Source organism: Vanessa cardui, chromosome 26 (genome assembly GCF_905220365.1).
Source record: "Vanessa cardui chromosome 26, ilVanCard2.1, whole genome shotgun sequence".
NCBI lineage: Eukaryota > Metazoa > Arthropoda > Insecta > Lepidoptera > Nymphalidae > Vanessa > Vanessa cardui.
The window spans coordinates 8,995,666-9,016,289 of NC_061148.1; the positions used below are offsets into that span (position 1 = coordinate 8,995,666).

Genomic DNA, 20,624 nt, shown 5'->3' on the forward strand with positions numbered 1-20,624 from the left:
ATTACTATTTATAAACTGAATACTCAATGAATATTCAGTTTTTTTTTTTTTAAATAATGTAATATATAAAATAACGGACATTAACCTATGTTTGAAGTCTGCCTCATTTTATAACTAATTACATATTTATATAGGAGTATAATAATCATCAAGTTTTCCCTTGAAATGAGTTTGCGTTTAAAATAGGTACCTATTACGAAAAATAAAAATAGGTGGCTAGGTATCTGTTTTTAAAATGGACAAAGAAAATAAATAATCGTATCATATAAACTTTTTATTTTAATACACTAAATCACAAATACATTAATATTACATAAATAGACGCTTATATTGACTTAACCTTAAAGTCAATTTTCAAAATAACACATTTTGCTTTTTAGCTATACACTTTATAATATGCATAGTTATCTTATCACTTTTGAGTTATTAGTCTTGTTTAGTCATAATTTGAAATCCAATTTAAAACTATGACTGTCTCTCCTGCTACTATTCTTAAGCTTACTAAAATCAGCATTGGTTGTAGTCTTTGTGCGATTTTCTTGTGTCATTACTTACGCGTAAATATAAAATAGCTACAAGTTCATAAAAGTTCATTTTTATCTTATTACCGCTTATGTATATAAAATGAACCTAACTACATAGTTGTTCGTACTTGAAAATATAATATGACCACAGGAACTATAATTTTAAATGTTGATACGATTAATTGCGATAATCTTTATAATAATTATTGCAATATCAATGTTCTAGGTGACTTATGAAGGTGAAGCCCGGTACCCAGACCAGCCTACCGGAGGCTACCCATCATCAGGACCTGGACAACCCTACGTACCACCACCAAGCCCAGGCTACCATTACTAGATTACCCAAAACTGACCAAGAACAATGCTTAGAAAAAATTATCACAAACATTTTCATTTTTTCGACACTAGATGGCATTGTTACGACGCCATGAAGAAGCTTATTTTTAATCAACAGATTAAAAATTACATTCATAATCTGTATAGCCATCTAGTAACAATCGATAATTTAATATTTCATATTGTCTCTTTATTCTTTCATTGAACATAGGAATATCATTAAAAATAAATTATTGGTTAATTAAACCATAAGTATTATAAAATATTATATTAGTTACCAAACAAAGTTACCACAATACATATACATTTTCATTTGTTTAAAAATCACTGCCTTAAGCCTTATATATAGAACCTTTATAGGTGCTGTTATTTTCTTTATGTTTTAATGTTAAGTTTTTAAATTAAAAAATAGCATACAATAGTACTGTAAAGATTGTTTCATTTAAGTAAGCAATTTCTTTCAAAACAAACCAATTCATTCATAAACATTCAATAATTTGTAATAATTACGTTAATTTACTTTTAAGCAATTGTAAAATACTCATAATCACTGCCCTTAAGTATATTTATTGTATAGTAATAAATATTTGAATAAAAAATTTAAACATTATACAATAAGACGGAATATTTTTTGTAACTTACTTTTTAATAAATATTTTTTTAGAAAAATTGGTCCTATTTTTTATTATCCCTGAGGAAATATCTTAATACAGAAGAGTATTGTAACAATTTACTACTTAACAAAACATAAGATGAATAAAAAACAAGATTTGAATGAAATCTATGATTTATAGAACACTTTGAAGAAAGCTCTAAGATAGTTTTTATTAGGGACACAAAAAATTTTAATTATTAAATTCGAGTAATGTTTCATTGAATTTAAAATATTTCTATAAATAATTGATATCTAATCTGCAATATCTATCTAAATGTTAGAAGTGTCTTCTTGGTTTATCCGAGATCTCAAAGCAGTCATTTAACATCAGATATGTGACAAAGGCAATATATGTAATAAGTTTAAAATGCTGAATGTACACTTTTCATATGTCTTGTCAATTCTTTATTTAAACTAAACTTTTTATCACAATACAAGCAATTCTCAGTTTTTTCCATATGAATCCTTTTTATATGCTCCAATCTGCGACCAGATGTAACAAACCTCTTTGAACAAATTTCACATTCATACGGCCTATCGCCTGAATGAAGCTTAAGATGTTCAACTAAATTCTTTTTATGCAGAAATCGTTTACCGCAAACCTCGCACATTTCATTATGATCTTGTTCATGATTTTCGATATGTTCCTTTAAATTTTTCTTATGAAAAAAACTTTTAAAACACATGTGGCAAATATATGGCCTAGTTTTTAAATGATTTTTATTTATATGGCCCTGTACCGACAATTTACAATGACTTTTATAATTACATTGATTACAATAATAATATTTTTGTTTAAGCTTACTTCCATGTTTCTTTATATGGGTTTTATAATTTTTAATGTCATCGAATATTTTAGAACAATGTGGACATTGTTTCTGTAAAGATGAATTACTTATTTGATTTTCATTTTCGGCTACATTTTCAGAAGATCTGATAGTTTCATTGTCTCTATCTAGACTTTCATTGTGCTCAAAATAATTGTAGGGAACATCATTTTTTGAATTAAAAATTGTTGATAAATCTAAATTTAAATAAACTTTTTTCGAAGCTTCCAATTTTAATTTGTCATATACATCTAATTCATTACTTAATGAGTTAATTATTATCGTAAGTATTTTCTTTCTATAATTATTTTCTTTCATAATCACATACATCTTATACAACAATCCACAACATACTTGACAAACATACGATAAAGTAATATCCTAAAACAAAAAACAAAAGTTTAATCTAAATTATATAGTATTCATATTTAAAGACAGAAGGTATGTTAATCTTTATCGAAAATTAATATAGAAGACATATATAGAAGACATAGATAGATACCTATTATAGAAAGTGTAGTAAAGTACATGTAGGTATGTAGATAATATTTTTAAGATTTAACTTACAAATGCAGGAAATAAATATTTCATAATTTGTGCAATGTTTAAATCTTTCGATATTATGTCCCCTTCGATTTCCATATTATTATATATATTCAACGTATTGTTACATTCTTTGTAACATAACATGCAAATTTTACATTTTCCAGGTCGAATTAATAAACTTAATAACTCCATAGCTGTAAGTTTTGAAATTATCAACGTAATTTTGTTTTGTTTAGTATTAATAATTAAAATAAAATTAAAATGTCAGTTTTGTGCAACGGTTGAACTATAAGTCATATACGTTCCAATTCACGCCGTAGAATTGATCAAATATTTCTTCCTTTTTTACAGTGTTCATAAACGTGAAAATAAAATATAAAAACAAATTAAAGTGTTGTATATAATAAAACTTTATTAACTGTTTTAAATGTTGTTCATTTCATTAAATTTTTAAAACCTTTATCTCATTGATATTAATTATTACATATACTTAAATCTAATGATTTTGGTCTATTTAGATTGCTCAATCACGTCATTAGTTTTTTTCGGTTACATTTGAGTTTAATGATAAAGTACATTGTTGCATAAATAAATTAGTAAGGAAATTCTCGTACTACCAAAATGCCGAAAACCGCCCGTTATTTCGACTTCAAAGTCGATAACGTTAGTAATAAAAACTCGTACTGCCGATTTTAGTTCCTCTGCGTTTACGCTTGGGGCGCTGATAGGATTTGTATGAAAAGAAAACCGAAAGTAAATTACATGAAGTTGACTATCAAACTCGTACTAAGGGTACTGTTCATATAAAACGTCGATCCGTGATTCGACCTGAACATCCCATTTACATTTTTTGCATGAAAGTTCCTCAATTTCAGACGCTGCTTGCTTTGCTTTGATTTCATCGCTGGTTCAGGAAGAGTCATCTTTCACTTATCCTCGGTCCCTCTCGATCGTGGGTGAATCCGAGCCAAGTGGCCGGTTTGCCTCGATAGCTTCATAGACCTCTCTAGGCGCGATTACTTTCGATGTACTCCCTTATAAGAACACGTTAAAGGGACAAGGTCTCCTGGGGTCTCAGTTGGTATGGGGGTCCCACAAGGATCAATTCTTGGACCTTTTCTATTCCTCATATACATAAATGACTTGCCCTTTCTTGTTGGGAACAAACATGATATAGTATTGTTTGCTGATGATACCTCTTTGGTTTTTAAAATTAATAGGAAACAGGTTCAGTATGACGATGTAAACAATGCTATGTCCGATATAGTACATTGGTTTAGCGTAAATAATCTTAGACTGAATAATAAAAAAACTAAAATTGTAAAATTTAGCACACCAAATGTGCAAAATGTAAAACCCGATGTACTTATCAATGGGGAATCGATGGATCCAGTTGAAACAACTGAATTTCTTGGCCTTACTCTTGATGCCAAGTTACAGTGGCTCCCCCACATAAACGGATTGGCGGGTAGACTGAGTTCTGCGGCATTTGCGGTCAAAAAAATTAGATTACTTACTGATGTTGATACGGCTCGACTAGTATATTTTAGTTACTTTCATAGTATAATGTCCTACGGTATTATGCTTTGGGGTAACGCAGCCGCTATCCAAACTATATTTGTGCTGCAGAAGAGGGCTATTCGCGCAATCTATAACCTAGGAGCCAAGGAATCATTAAGGCATAGATTTAAAGAAATTAAGATATTGACTGTTGCTTCTCAATACATATTTTGTAATGTTTTGTATGTACGGAAAAATATTAATGTTTTTATAAGAAAATGTGATTCTCATAACATTGGTACAAGGAACAAACACAATCTTGTTACTCCTGTTACTCGACTGCATAGAGTCAGTAACTCTTTTGTGGGGCAATGTATACGCTTCTACAACAGGATCCCAGAAAGCGTTCAAAATGCTTCTGTTGCCAAATTTAAAAAAATTGTTAAGGAACGCTTGTGTGCAAAAGGTTACTATACAATTAGCGAGTTTATGTTTGATAGCACACCTTGGGAATGAAACGATCGCCTCCTGGCTATTTCTAATCATATACTACTATGTACCTTATAAATTTGACAAAAAAAAAAATAACAGAAAAAAAAGACCCGCTGAGTTTCTTTCGCCGGTTCTTCTCAGGTCAGGGTGTTCCTTTTTCCGAACCGGTGGTAGTGTTTATTTGACAATCAATAAGTAAGTGTAATGCTTTTATATTGAATAAAGGAATTTGAGTTTGAGTTTGAGTTTAATCACCAAAATACCCATAGGTATTGATTTAATATTAGCTAAGTTAACAATTCGGAATATAATTTTTCGAAAATTACACGGTTATTTTGGATTACGACCGCACTCGGCCAAAGTACACAAAGCGGTAGAACGACTAGTTAACTATGTCCTAGCTGGACTTTCTACCATCATTTAGTATATGGTAGTTGTACCACATATAATATATTCAGTAGACCGTAAGTAACTGACAAAGAATACAATGCTCTTAGCGCTCTTAGCTCTTCTTTCTCAGCACATAACGGAGGTTTAACTCTTATGTAAATCCTTTATATTCTATCAAACGCTGTGAAAATTACAATTATTTCAATAATAGTTAAATGCATACCCGCTGCCACCAATTCCCACGTGCACCATAAAAATTGTAATATTAATAAATTTAATAAAAATCTTCCAGGTTTACATGCTTCAAACAAGAAAGGCTTAAGAGAGAGTAAAGGAAATCTAGCAATTTCTAAAAATATTGAATGAATGAATGAATGAAATGAATGAAATGAATGAAATGAATGAAATGAATGAAATGAATGAAATGAACGAAATGAATGAAATGAATGAAATGAATGAAATGAATGAAATGAAATATACTTTATTGTACACCAAGCAAAGTACATAAAATTTTAAAACAGAAAAAAAAAACAATGTTATACAGTATACAATCGGCGGCCTTATCGCTAGAAGAGCGATCTCTTCCAGGCAACCGGTTGGCATAGGACATTATAATAAATAAATAAATTTAGGGTGGAGGTGTACTATAATACAAACATAATAAAGTAGTAAAAATAATACATACATATATAATGAGAAAATACACACATAACTAGTAAGAAAAACATACACACAATTTTAAAATAAATGAGGATTGGAGGAGGAGAAAGGTAAGGGATGAAAATACGATTTCAAGTATCAATATAATATTCGAAAATGCGACGTTTAAATATTTCAAGGGATTTAGCTCGACGTACCGCTAAGGGCAAGGAGTTCCATAAGCGTGCTGCGTTAATTGTAAAAGATTTTGAGTAACAAGTTGAAGAGTGAGAAGGGATACTCAAAATTAAATTATCCTCGGAGCGCAGAGAGCGACAATGAGAAGCGCCAAGGAACTTAAATCTCTCTTTTAAATAAAGAGGAACTTTTGGATTGAATAGGATACAGTAAAGAAATGATAGAATACGAGTATTCCTGCGAAGGCGGACTGGAAGCCACTTGAGCTTTTTGCGAAATTCAGAAACATGGTCATATTTGCGAAGCCCAAATATGAACCGTATACAGAGATTTTGAATGCGCTCAAGTTTATTTAGTTGCTCCTCGTTTAAATCGAGATAACATACGTCGGCATAATCTAAGATTGGTAATAGGAGAGTTTGTGCTAACGTAATTTTGGTAGGTATGGGCAAAAAGTATTGTAACCTACGCAGAGAACCAATCGCCGAAAACATCTTTCTACTCACTTCGGTAACCTGCGGAATCCATGATAACGTTTTATCAAAGATTATGCCCAAGTTTTTGACCTTGTCTTCAAAAGGAATAAGAACTCCATCAAATTTCACAGGTGGTAGATTAGTCCAATCAATTTTCGGTAATAACTTTTGACTACCAATTATAATGGCCTGCGACTTAGTTGGATTAACTGTTAGACCATGAGTTTTACTCCAATGAGAAATGTGTGCTAAGTCATTGTTGATTATGCTTATTGAGTTTGGTAAGTCATTTACATGCGACGTTAGGTATAGCTGAAGATCATCAGCATACAGGTGGTAGAGAGAAGATAGATGTTTAGTTATGGAGTTAATAAATATTGAAAATAAAAGAGGGGACAACACGCCACCTTGGGGGACGCCAGCATTTAGTACACACCAGTTGGAATAATTATCGTTAACACGTATACGTTGCCGACGCCCGTCCAAGTAACAATGAAACCAGTCAATTACTTTAGGAGATATGTTAAGAGACCTTAAGAAAGCCAGCAGAATATCATAGTCAACACTGTTAAACGCATTGCTGAAGTCCAACAATGTCAACACAGTCACCCGCTGCTTATCCATACCAAAACGAATGTCATCGGTAATTTTGACTAATGCAGTAGTCGTGCTGTGACCATGACGAAAGCCGGATTGGAAAGGATTTAAAAGATTATTTTTGGAAAGGTATAAGCTTAACTGTTGATGTACCAGTCGCTCTAGGACTTTAGAGAGGAAAGGGAGAATAGATATTGGACGATAATCAGTAACACAGGAAGGGTTGGGTTTTTTAGGTATAGGAATCACTTGAGCATCTTTCCATGCAGAGGGAAATTTACCCGTGGTTATAGAGTGATTAAGAATGGACGTGATTATAAGTGTCAAAAGGTCAAGGATAGGAATGATCATCTTGCGACTAATGCAGTCAGAACCAACAGCATTAGAGTTGATACTTAAGATGTTTCTCTTAACATCACTTTCAGTAATTAGACTAAAAACAAAAGGAGAGAAATCTGGAGTGGATGAAGCAAGAATTTGATTTATTGTACTTAATTTCGTGGCTCCATCTATAACAGCCGAGGATGAGAAATGCTGATTAAGCTGATCGAGGTCACAGTATTGAGAGTAATTTTCTTGACTAGCTTTCCCAACTCCAAGTGATTTAAGGAATTTCCAGACTTTACTTGTGTCATCTTCCTCTAATATAGATTTATGAATGTGGCGTCGTTGTTCGTCTCTACAAATCCTGTTGCAGTGATTTCTAGCTTTCTTATATTTTTCCAGATTTACGTCGCTCGCATTACACTTATATTTAGCTTTAGCGGCGTTCTTTTTATTTTGCAAGGATTATTATTAAATATTAAAAGTTACATGTAAGAATAACATGAAAATTAATCTTAGTTTTCGTCACCTTCATAAGAAATGAAAGTATATAGAATTTTATATGTATTGTATATAAATATATAAGAGTAGATAGTTATCGCGAAGAAGTTGATAGTGTTCACTTCCATGCCACCGAAGTCGGTTTATTTAAGCAATAATAGTTTCTGAGTACTAAAATATTTAACAACTGGAATCTGTTTGGATATAATCATCGTCCGTTAACAACAAAAGCCTGGGTGTTTTATTACCAATACTTAAAGATGTCGAGGTTTTTTAAGTCTCCAAAGCAGAATTGAGGGATTCAAAGGAGGAAATAAATAAAACAAGTTTAAATTATAGAATATATTTATATCTTAGCCATAATACATTATTACATAACATTTTGTTATCAAGTGTGCTTACAATAAAAACTACGACAGCAGCCACAATACAATTTTCATTTGAATTATTTCGTTTCGTTCTCTACCATAGAAAAAATCGTAATTTTGCACACATTGTTTAAAAATTTAATAGAATTAATTAATTTGCATTATTTAAAGAAAATATTTACTTAAAACTATAAAAATATAATCTAACCCATAACCATGGAGACAATAGCGCAAATTTAAAAATTACATCAAATAAAAAAAAAACGCAAACGTCAATTCGTTAGTATCCCTACTACTAAAATAAAATAAAAAAAAATAAAACTAGTCAAAATATAACCAAAATAAACTTATACAAAATATTTACGAATAGTTTAGAAAAACTGACTTCTAAGCACTGTACGGATAAACCTTAATTCATACATTCATAAGAACCCTCATTTCATACGAGCAGGGCCGGATTAAGCCATGTAGAGGCCGCTGAATGCTATTCCAATCATAAGAGGAAATAATTCAATTCTTAGTTTAATGGCTTTTAGTTGTGCCGGCAGGGCACAGATTATTTAGCCAATGTCACGTAGGATGAGACACGAATGAGATTGATCGGTACGGTTGAGACAATAAACTCAATTGAATTTTAAAGCCAAGAATAGTAGTATTAATTTCCTTCTTAATCTTTACCCTAGATAAGAGGAAATAAGCTAAACAAACAACATTTGTCAGCAAAGGGCTAAATATTATACATTTAAAGCAGGTCTGTCGGTGAATAAATCAGGATTGATATTTTCTTAATAATCATTGATGTCCCATAAGTTTTTAAGTTGAAAGCAAAAAGTTATGAAGTTTTTTTTATTATCTCCGTTTCCATTCCTATTTTTTGGATTTATTCCCTTCTTCCAATTGGTGGTTCAATTATAAAAAAAGATATATTTATCTTTAGCTTGTAATAATGCAAAAAATAACTAAGTAATTAGCAAATAACATGAAATACATAAATCCAAAGTATGTTTATTGTTATTCTCATTTCGATTGGAATAGGCTTTACTTATGCAATTGTCAGAGCCAGCTTAGGTTAGTTGATGGTAATGCAATATTTGTACTTTACCAACACTAAAGTAAGGCCTCTTATCGACTACATGGATAATCCGGGACTGCAAATAGGCACTATATTATTATTATTTAAACATGTTTTTAATATAAACGCTCTAATGGTGCGATAATCCGGAAGTAAACGCTACATGGAGCTGTGGACAACATTTATGTGATTCTTAAGATCAATTTGACTAGGCAGAACGGTTCTGCAAAGACGACAGCAATATTTTCCACCGTGTAAAACCTTCATGTGCCTCTTCATCTTACAATCAGAGTAAAACGAATGCCTACAGACGGGACACTGGTGCGGTTTCGACCCGATATGCTTCCTAACGTGAACGACCAATTCTTTCCTACATTTCAACGTTTTGTTGCAAAAAACGCACGACTCTTTCGAAAATAAACTATGCAATTTTTTATGACTACTCAAATTGTATTCGGTATAAAATTGCTTATCGCACATGTCGCAGCTGTACGGTTTTATTTGAAGATGTATCTTATTCACATGAAGAGAGAGTTCGTTTTCGTTCGAACACGGTTTTTCGCAAAAGCTGCACGTTTGGACGTCTCTATTTTCGCACATGGTGAATTTGACCGCATGTCTCTGCATGTGAACGTCGTAATGCTTCTGAGACTTGAAACTTTTATCGCACAATTGGCATTCCTTTATTTTGTGACATTTTTGGTGCTGTTTTATTTTATTTATGTTGAGGAACGACCTGCCACAGATTTTGCAGCTTATAAAATTCTCCTGCTTTAAAACGTGGACCATTTTTTTATGTTCGAAGAGGTAGAACTTCGATTTGAACTGTTTTAAACATAAATTGCACTGTACTTTCCTGTTGACGTGTTTCAATATATGTTTCTTAAGGAAATAATCGGAAATGAAATGTTTATTGCACAGCGGGCAGGTGTACCTATACTTTGGAGCGCGTTTCGACGGTTTAATTTTCTTTTTAAACGTAAGGAATTCACTGCATATGTCATCATACATATTATTGTTATCGTATTTGGTTTGGTATCCGTTGACTAATTTTTTATTGACATAAGTTTTTGTTACATTTTTCGCTGGATTAAATAGAATCTCACTGTTTTCTTCTTTGACAAGATCATCGAAATCGCTGTCCGATTCCGAAGCTATTCTAAATTCATCTTCAAGAACTTCTACGTTCAATCTCGAGTCATCGACTTCAGATAACTCGTCGAGTTTGAAAGAGGGAAGTATTGTGTGCTGCGATATTTCTACCATAATATTATTATTTGGGTGATTTATATTGTTTAAACTCTCTAACATGAGACTAATACATGTATTTAATCTATTCCTAACGTACTGTATCCTAGCTATAAAAACGTGCGACGAAATCGCGTGATTAAGGCAAATATCGCAAATTTTTGTTCCGGTGTAGTTATCAAAGGTAATCTGCAACAAAAAAATAAAACGTTAAAAATAAAGGAGAAAAAAGCGGAAGAAGCAACGTAACAGTTAATTAGTATTAAGAATGTCTAAATACAAGTTTATATGTAAATCTAGTGTAAGAGATAAAAGTCGTAAGTATCACTACTGTTAGTGCAAATGTCACACTTAAGACGCATTCTAAATCTGTTTAAAAAAACATCAATTAGAAATGACACAGAAATTTCAAAATTTATAAATAATATCTTTATAACAATTTGTATATCCATATGCTTATTGCGCATGACTTTTGCCACAAACAGTAGTAATACTTAATTAATATTAACAGTAAAACTACACAAGACTATGTGTTTATATTAAATATGTTATTCTAACATTAATTAATAATATTTTCATCGCCATAAATTTGATAGGCTTTTGCTCATGTTATGAGTACAGTGACATTAGATTAGTTCAACATTGCTAATATGGCATAAACCCTCTTTGATTTTCTTAAAACATCCAATTTTCTGTTTGCTTTCTTATTATTTATTTCCATAAGAACCTTCTAAAAAGTATTGTAATAAAAATCGGTAGATGTCTCTCAAGTTAAACGGTCCATTTTTTCTAACATGCACAATCAATTCAATCATAGACAAATCATCATTATTAATATAATCCATAATATTTTCAGCACAAACTATCCCAATCTTAAAATGCAAAACTATCACTATACCCTTGTTACATAAAATATACACAGGTGAAAATATTATAATCAGATTTTTGGCATTAAATATAAATTATGGGAAATGATGCATTATTTTCTAAACGCCGTTGATATTTTTCTTTTCTTCGCCTTTTTCGATTGTACATTTCTATCAGTAAATCCTCTTCCTATGTTAAAAGTAAACCCTGTACATGCAACTTGAATTCTATTGAAATTGATATCACTTATATCTTGACTAGTTGGGTTTATTGGTTCAACCATTTGCTCATCCTCAAATGTGACATCCATGGCTTCTACATCAGCATATGTTTCAGTATTTCCACTATTAACTTCATATACTGCCATTTCTATATCCATAACATTATTATTAGAAATGTTTCCATCAGTAGAAATTGTATCAACTTTCTGAGTTACATTTATTTCTTCATCTTTATGTATTTCAATGACATTATTAGGTTCATTGACCTTATTATCAGTTAAATTGTTTAAATTAAATGTTGTTTTTCCAAATGAGTATTTATTTCCTTCACTGGCAACATTAATTACATCACAACAAATGCATGAGAATCTGTTTTTGTTGTTAGTTAAACAAATATCACATTGCCAGGAAATGGTTTGTTTGTCTGTATAGTCTATGTGTTGTCTATTTTCCACTGGATCAGATAATTTGCTTATGGCAACATCTTTGCTTGTGTTACTTGTTGTTTGTATATATTTTTTGCAAATATCACATTTGCCTGTTTTACTAAACAGCCAGCATTTATTGCATTCATTGCTTTCTTTAGTATCTTTTATTATAATGGTATCATTTTTATTCATTGTTTTGGGAGCTAAGCAAGTTTTGCATGTAGGTTTTTTGAATATCCAACAGATTTTGCAAGACATTATTTTCACTTCATTTTCATTTATTATTATGTCTGTATACATAGTACTTTTTGCATCTGTTTCAGATATTTCTTTATTGATTACAGAATTAATTATAGTGATGTGAATATTATCAGTGACTGGATCAATTATAATCGGTTTTGAAAATAAATATGTAATTGAATCAACTTCAATTGTTTCTCCTGTTATTAAATCCGGATTTGAAAATTCAAAAGTCAATTTATCTTTGACTTCTGCTGTTATACAAGATTTTTGTACATTTCTTTTGATGAGTCTTAGAATAGTTGCCTTTTGTGGGAGGATCAACTCCTTGTATTTATATGAAGTGTTCTAGAAAATATGTACACATACAGTCAAATGTAATACTAAGCCCCAGTGGTTCCCAAAGTTTTTGGGACTGCGACCCACCTAACAAAATCTTATAAATTCAGTTCTATATTTTGATGAAGACAAAGAGGTATAACTAAGAGAAACTAATCATCAATTTTTGAGCTTTAGTATCATATTCAACTGTAGTTACTTTTGATCACAATTAGTTTCATATTTCTATTTTATTTTAAATGTTAACCTTATCATATAGGCATAGAATACCGAAAGGAAGGACGACTTTCAGATTAGATTGGAGGGCCACTCGATCTTCGCACACAACCCACCAGTGGGTCGCAACCCATACTTTGGGAATGCCGTAAAAGCCTATCCCAACCTCAAGATAATAAATTCCATTAGTTCATATTATTAATCCATTATTGAAACTATATAAATTCAAGTAATAATATTTTTGTGTAGTAAAAGGTGTTGATTACACAACCTGTCTGTGTGTTTTTCTTCTAAATGTATATACAAAAGTACCTTGATTACCTACTCCTACTTCAATTGGAATAGGCTCTACAATATATCAGTGTATATATGTAACTGTTCAAGTTATAACTATATATGTAACTGTGCTGGTTAAATATATTAAGTTACAGATTTAATTTGAAAAACAAAATCCATAATATTATTTGAATCAGTAAATATAACACGGGCAATTGTTTACAGCAATTGATCAAATATCATGTTCAAATTTTATAACATTTCATAAAACTTTTTATAAATGGTTCAATGTAATAAATTGATAAAATACTTACTTCTGGTATAGATGTGCTTAAAATACTTCTGATCGATCTATCCCCTGTTAACTCAGGGTATCCTCCATGCAGGTGAATGACATCACCCAAATTGACCATACGTGTGCCCTTATCCAAACAAACAGAACACAAATCGTCAACTCGTCTTTCAATCAAATGCTGAAACGTTTCTTTAAACTTGTGTTTCTCTATATGCTGTAAATGTTCCACAAAGGTTTTATTGGAAGTACCGCATTCTCTACACTTGTAATGTTCTGTATTGACTTCTCTTTCAACTTCCTCGCCCAAAATATGATTTTCTTTTAAATGTCTCCTCAAATGGTATTGTTTGACAAATGATTTGCCACATAACCGACAATTATACCACATTGATTTAGGGTGCGACTTTTCATGGTTTAGCAATGATTCCGTATTTGGTAACACTTGAGAACATTTTTGACATTCCAGTTCACTAATAGTATTATTGCTCGGAGACATTGTATCAACATTGATTAGATTTATTATAGGTTCTGCGTAATTAATAACGTCTTCATGTTCCGTATATAGTATATTGTGGTTGAGATTCGTTTTTCGTTTTCCTCTTCTCTTCACAGGTTCGAGTGGATCAAGCTTTTCAAATTTCTCATACATGTCATCAAAACAGTTACGTAATGCTCTTTCGGCTCTTTCACACTGCTGAGAAAATAAATAACTACTGATGGCATGAGTTAGACATTCACTGCAAATTTTGTTCGGAAAATTACGATCTTCAGTAACCTGTAATTGAAATGTTATATAAAGATTAATAATGGAAATTGAAGATCTCTATTACCTAATAAAAATTAATACTAAATTATATTAATTATAAAAGTAAACTAATTTTGGTTTTTAAATACTATGAAGCTCTAATATGTCAAACTGGTGGGCATAATGTCTCCCCTTTTATCAAGGAGAGAGGTTAGAGCTTGTTTTACTATTCTACTGCTCTGCGGGTATGACACAAACATATTTAACATTACTCGATTTATTTATCTTCCGTACATTTTTACGAATTTATGCAATTTCAATCGATTTTATAGTCACATTAAATAACTTATTAGCTCTGAAAATATATGCTATGAATAAAAACAGTTTTAATTATATGGAACTTGGAAGTGATTTACGTACCTTAAAAGGATGAATACTAGAGACCATGTCTCTGACAGTGACCTCATGGAGTGAACCATTTACCGCTATCACAAGTATTTCATCAAGTTCAGATAGCTTGTTGGTTACGTTCAAACAGTACCTACAAACTCGCAACCGTAAAGTACCTTCTAGAAGATACTTTACAGCATTTTGGGTACTTAAAGGAACTCTCGTATTAGCATTTTTTTTAATTTCATTATTGTTTAATGTTGCTTTTCCTTTTTTATCGGTTTTTCTATAAGTTTTTAACTCTTTAATATTAACGTATTTCTGTTCCATTTTCTTTGCAAATCACATGAATATGTGATTGAAATTAATATTTTAATTGTTAATAAAGTAAACTACAGATCTTATTAAAATTAAATATAAAATAACACAAAATAGCGCTATAAATTGATACTTAAATGACACAAATCGCAATGTCAAACTACAAACACATATGTCATGTCAAATCCGCCATGATGGCGTTGATGAATGCCATGGATGGCGGTTCAAACTAGCATTACAACCCTATTCAATTACTAGCTTATTTTTTATTAAAAAATATATTACAAGTACATTTTCACAGATCCTTATTTCTATAAGTAAACTGGTATAATTATCAACTCGATCGAAAAATCTTAATATAAATTTAATCAACTGTTTTTTTCTTCACAGATCTAATAAAATTATTATTTATCTATAAGTTTACCAACTTCTTATCAGCGATATAATAGGCTATTTGACATTGCGAAAAATAAAGTGTAATTTAATGCAATAAGTATATTTATGAGTTTAAAAATGGATTTTTATTAACGGAAGCTGAAAATAATACTTAATTTACTCAAAAAGCCAAAAATAAAAATGCATTTTATAATGTATGTCACGTGACACAAAACGCTCCTGATTGGCCGGGCTTATAATGAAATCGCTTGCTTGTTAATCGTGCTTGCCTACTATATGTAGGTACCACAGATTAAAATACAGGCAACCGACGTCATCAACTCATTCAATCATTATGTAATTATACTTACTTACTTACATTAGTACTATACAAATAAAATATTATTTATCAAATTAAAATATATCTAAAATGAATATTCACTTCCAAAAAAAATCTTGAGGCTTCTCGTCAATCTAGGACAGTAGCTATAATTTAATTGTCTTGGATTCTTTACCATCAAACGATGGTAAAAAGGTCATCATCATCATCATGTCAGCCGTAAGACGTTCCTGCTGAACATAGGCCTCTCCTAATGATTTCCACCTTGACCGGTGAGTAGCGGCTTGGACCCAGCGATACCCCGCGGATTTGACTAGATCGTCGGTCCAACTTGCGGGGGGACGCTCTACGCTGCGCTTGCCGGTACGTGGTCTCCTCTAGAACTTTTTTGCCACCATCGGCCATCAGTCCTTTGAGCAATGTGCCTCCCCATTGCCTCTTCAACGCGCTGACTTGCTTCGCTACCTTTATTCGTCTATGGATCTCCTCGTTTCTGATTCGATCACGTAGAGAAACGCCGAGCATAGCCCGCTCCATAGCTCGCTGAGTGACTCTGAGCCTTCTCAAAAGGCCAATAGTTAGAGACTACGTCTCGGCACCTTTATGACCGGCAACAAGCACTGTTCATACATTTTTATCTTAAGACACTGAGGTATTTTGGACGTGAAGGTAAAGAAGTAATAAGATGTTTTCTTAAGTTACGTTATAATAGGTAGGCTCTTGATTATTTATATGTCTAGGTAGATGGTCAAAGCTGAGGAGAATGCATAATAAAATAGTGACCAACAGTTGGCCACTAAACACGGTAGTAACGAAGTTTGATATTTGGCGAATAACAGGTGAAACTGCCACGTAACTATATCTTTGTAAATATTTAATAATAAAGTCGGCTCGTGCTTGTGAAGTCTGATACAGAGACACTACCCACATATTTAATCTAAGAGATAGGATGTTAATAAAGTTTGTTATTACAATAATTTTACTAAGTATTTTTTTATTCGATTATCAAACTTAAAAAGTAGGATGAATTTATGTTTTGTTTCATTATACAATTCAAAATAATCATAATGTAATATAAAATAAAATAAAAAAATGTATTGTAAATTATATAATTTTTACTTGACGGTATTACAGTTAAAAATAACTTAAAGCAAACAAAAAATATTTCCACTAACGAAAAGTAAGCGAACCGTTGAAATAACAGAAAATATATATCAAAAATAAAAATACCCGGGGGGATCTTACGAAAACTGACAATACCTACCTAGTGTCAGAGCACTTCACTTTGGTGTTAACGTTTGGTTTTCACTATAAAAATGAAATAAAAAAGGTTTAGTAAAACATATTAAAGAATTTTCTTATTTTAAAAATGAAAGAGGTCGAAAATTTAACCTAAAAAAATATATACAATTGATCGTTTAAAAACAAGTTTACTTAATGAAATGACAATTTTAATAAAATAAATAAAACATTATATACGTCAAACTATGACTTGTTTTGCCAACTAGACAAAGTCCTGTCAATGGCAAAATAATGCAATTTATTTATTGTTTACATCGGTATTTCCATAATATTTTGATGCCAAACATTCGTCTGTGATATGTGATCCTTATTCTAATTATTAAAAATGTCGTGGCTTAATTTGAACCAAAGTTTAAACAGCTTGAAAGGACAGATTACAAACTTCGCTTCAGAAGTATTATCTGAAAGTGTTGTTCAGGCAAATAGCGAAGAAACGACTGAAGCTGAAACTTCAGCAAAGGATCTCGAAGACAAATGCCGCTATCTAGAAGTCGAGGTTAGTTTCGTGCTTAAAATTGATATATATTTATAAACTTTGACAGATGTCGTTAAGGTTATGTTGTCGTAATTCACAATAACTTTATTAAGTCTGCAGTATGATGTCAACTGCATATTTCCTTCGACCATTTATGATACATGCTATTAAAAACTTAGAATATGTTTTATACTGACGATTAATTTAATTTTTAGGTGTCTTTGATCAGTTTTGCAAAGCAAACTAAACTAAGTAAATTGCTTAGTACTAGAATATGTTTCTGCTTTGGTCCCTGAATTGTCTAGAAATTGTGTTGATGTTTGACATTGTTAAAGACAATATTACTGAATAAAGTTTTATAAATCATTTGTAAAGAGGTGCCAGAAATTATCAACACATGAATTGTCATATATGCTGGGTTTGCCTCAGTTATTCCTAGCCATGTAGATCAACCAATGGCATGCAAGTACTTTTTATCCTGGGAGTTTTTTTCTTGGAATGGACTATAGGTATTCTTTCTAATTGAGTTAAAATTTTGGAAAAGACAGTATACCAGCATTTGTGCTCAGATAATTCTTAGTTTAGTGGCTTATAGTTGTGCCGACAGAGCACAGATTATTTCACCAATGTCACATAGGTTGGAGAAATAAATGAGATTAGTGTTTATTATATATCATCTGTTAAATATATCACTAGGGTATACTTATATAATATAATTTAATGCCTTTTGTCAATTACAAACTTTTTCATATTATTATACTAAATTTTAATGGGGTAATCGTATGTACACGTGAATATCTTATTTATCAATAAACAAAAAAATTGATGGTATGAAAATATTTCCCTGTAATAATAATCTATGTGGGAGGGTGAAAAGATTAAAGAAGGGATAGATAATCAAAATATTAAACAAATATGTGGACACAATATATTTAGGGGAAGAAAAGGGTGTTTTGGAAAATTTATAATATTGAAACTAGAAAACATTTTGTCAGTTTGGTTATTTTTATTATTTGTTCTCTGTAGAATTACTTCTTAATATTATATTAGGTTGGGGAAAAAGTCTTTTTGCATATAGTATGTATGAACTTGTAATAAAATCTCTTTGGCTATACCATATAGAATTCCTTAGGCAGTGTCAGGTTAACATCACAAGAGGACTGCCAAAAACACTTGTCGCAGTTTTTCGATCAGAAGCCCCAAAATTTTTACAGCAATGGGATCATGTCACTACCAACAAGATGGCAAAAAGTTATGGAACAAAATGGCACCTACATACTTTAGTCAAATGTAAATAAACTATAAAAAAAACTTTTTGAATTTTCATATAAAATACGAAGAAACTTTTTCCCCAACCTATTAGATTTGAAAGCAACAATATCTTTTATCTGTTTCATGCTTAAATCACTGAACGAATTTAGATCACATTTGATATGAAGATAGTTTGAATCCCAGGGAAGAAAATACTAAGTTTTTTAATTTATCCCTTGAGGTAATATGACCGATGTCAGATTTGTGAGCTACAGAGGTAGTTTTATACATTTGGTGCTGGTAAACCTACAGATTCAGCTAGTACACTTATAAATCACAAGTAATTGTTTTTGTGATGAGTAGTTGATACTAACTACTTTACCGCTTATTCCAGAAGATACCAGATGGTTTTAATACATAAGATTATTATATAAATTGCAATGTTTTGTAGTTGACATCATTTTGAATTTAGACTGTTGATATTCTTATCAGTTATAGATTTAGAGCCAGTGATCGGCAGACTTATGTTATAGTAGCAAGCTCTATATTACTGTTAGGTATACTGCTTCACCTGCTGTTGGTGAAATGGAGGTTCATTATTCCCATCGAGGGTTCCTTTGAGTGTGCCATGGAGTCGAAAAGCATAAAAATCGACTAGAAAAAAAAATACATAGAAAACTTCAATGGCAGACACTTACTCCACTGTAATTAAAATTGATATGCTGATGTATATTATATATGATTAATATACAAAGAGACGAACCATATTATAAATAGAGTCAAAACATAGATTATACAGAATCTACTTTTTGTAGATAAGATTTTATAGGTATGGTTACCATGTAAATGGATTTCATGGATCTTTAACTCCATCCAGATAGGTGTAGTTTTATACATTTTGGTATGACAGAATAAATAGTACTAATGTAAATAGTGAGTCTAGGAAATGAGGTCCAATTGTAAGTAGGGTTTTATATATCACCGTAAAATTTTAAATTCCGTTAGATTATAATCTATCTCTTGCAATTGTAAACTATCGAAAGATTGTGAACGTTATTCAACTTACAACAAAACGGATACGATATTTCATATTATATCTGTTAGGTTAGGTTATAATTTTAAAATTTAACTGAAATTTACTTCGATTATAAGCTACCAAATAATAATGCGAAAAATCTTTTCGGTTAATAATCTTTCGACAGTTCAAAATCTCGCTTGATAGATTATAATCTAAAGGTATCAATGATATTCTAATAAACAGATATGTTATATCCATACTAAACAACAGAAAAAAGTGTGCCGCGCCGCGGACCGTTTATTTTAGTTTATTTTTACATTTCGTTAAAAGTAAAAAGGATAGCTTGATAAAAACAATAAGTAAAATGGATAACTAGATTTTTCAATTACGCAAAACGTATTACTACGTAATTATGATGTATTATAGGCACCGTGCAGAAACAATAGAGGGCGTTATAATCCCGACAGTAGAGACACCGTGCGAGTAAAAAAGAAACTTCCCAATTCAATTCAATTCAATTTTTTATATTTATGGCCTCTGTCAATAGGTTGACAATTCTGCCAGTGTCAGGGTTGAAAAATACACGTGGTTGCTTAATACAGCTCTTTCTCGTTCTGCCCAATGACCAGTAGCACGATCTAAAACAAATAGGACATCACAATATAATATACCAACACCCACTAAGATACAAAATAATAAAACTACCTACATAGATATACTTATTATATAAATAATATATAGTTAAACTAACTCAGAGTTTGATATTATATCTTTCAATATACTTAAATAAAATAGTTATAATAGAAATTTCTGAAGATGACAAAATGCAGGACAT

The 20,624-nt window shown here is 31.2% G+C and overlaps 4 protein-coding genes across 4 annotated transcripts in view; 2 read left to right on the forward strand and 2 right to left on the reverse strand.

The window, feature by feature from the left end:
- Window positions 1–1,435, forward strand: part of LOC124540847 (pro-resilin-like) — a 38,392-nt gene extending 36,957 nt beyond the window's left edge. Inside the window, exon 6 of the mRNA XM_047118613.1 lies at window positions 751–1,435. Coding sequence (XP_046974569.1) covers window positions 751–861 — 111 coding nt within the window. The 3' untranslated portion in view covers window positions 862–1,435. The remainder of the gene's footprint in view (window positions 1–750) is intronic.
- A 293-nt stretch (window positions 1,436–1,728) lies between these two features.
- LOC124540771 (zinc finger protein 571-like) lies at window positions 1,729–3,154 on the reverse strand. Its single transcript, XM_047118479.1, has 2 exons — window positions 2,910–3,154; window positions 1,729–2,723 (listed from the first exon to the last, which is right to left on the reverse strand). Exons 1-2 carry the CDS (start codon window positions 3,078–3,080, stop codon window positions 1,878–1,880), a joined length of 1,017 nt encoding a protein of 338 aa, XP_046974435.1. The 5' UTR covers window positions 3,081–3,154; the 3' UTR covers window positions 1,729–1,877.
- A 6,124-nt stretch (window positions 3,155–9,278) lies between these two features.
- Window positions 9,279–15,208, reverse strand: LOC124540724 (zinc finger protein 429-like). Its single transcript, XM_047118407.1, has 3 exons — window positions 14,741–15,208; window positions 13,595–14,350; window positions 9,279–10,882 (listed from the first exon to the last, which is right to left on the reverse strand). The coding sequence occupies exons 1-3, from the start codon at window positions 15,038–15,040 to the stop codon at window positions 9,605–9,607; spliced, it is 2,334 nt and encodes a 777-aa protein (XP_046974363.1). The 5' UTR covers window positions 15,041–15,208; the 3' UTR covers window positions 9,279–9,604.
- Window positions 15,209–17,220: 2,012 nt separating this feature from the next.
- The window catches only part of LOC124540855 (thyroid receptor-interacting protein 11-like), a 60,019-nt gene continuing 56,615 nt past the window's right edge, over window positions 17,221–20,624 (forward strand). The window contains exon 1 of the mRNA XM_047118618.1: window positions 17,221–17,541. Within this exon, the coding sequence (XP_046974574.1) occupies window positions 17,371–17,541 (171 nt within the window). The 5' untranslated portion in view covers window positions 17,221–17,370. The remainder of the gene's footprint in view (window positions 17,542–20,624) is intronic.

Coding starts and splice junctions, on each gene's coding strand:
- LOC124540771 (XM_047118479.1), bottom strand. CDS start 3,080: ATGGAGTTATTAAGTTTATTAATTCGACCTGGAAAATGTAAAATTTGC. Junction 2,724..2,909: donor AATATTTATTTCCTGCATTT/GTAAGTTAAATC, acceptor TTTTTGTTTTAG/GATATTACTTTATCGTATGT.
- LOC124540724 (XM_047118407.1), bottom strand. CDS start 15,040: ATGGAACAGAAATACGTTAATATTAAAGAGTTAAAAACTTATAGAAAA. Junction 14,351..14,740: donor CTAGTATTCATCCTTTTAAG/GTACGTAAATCA, acceptor TTTCAATTACAG/GTTACTGAAGATCGTAATTT. Junction 10,883..13,594: donor TAAGCACATCTATACCAGAA/GTAAGTATTTTA, acceptor TTTTTGTTGCAG/ATTACCTTTGATAACTACAC.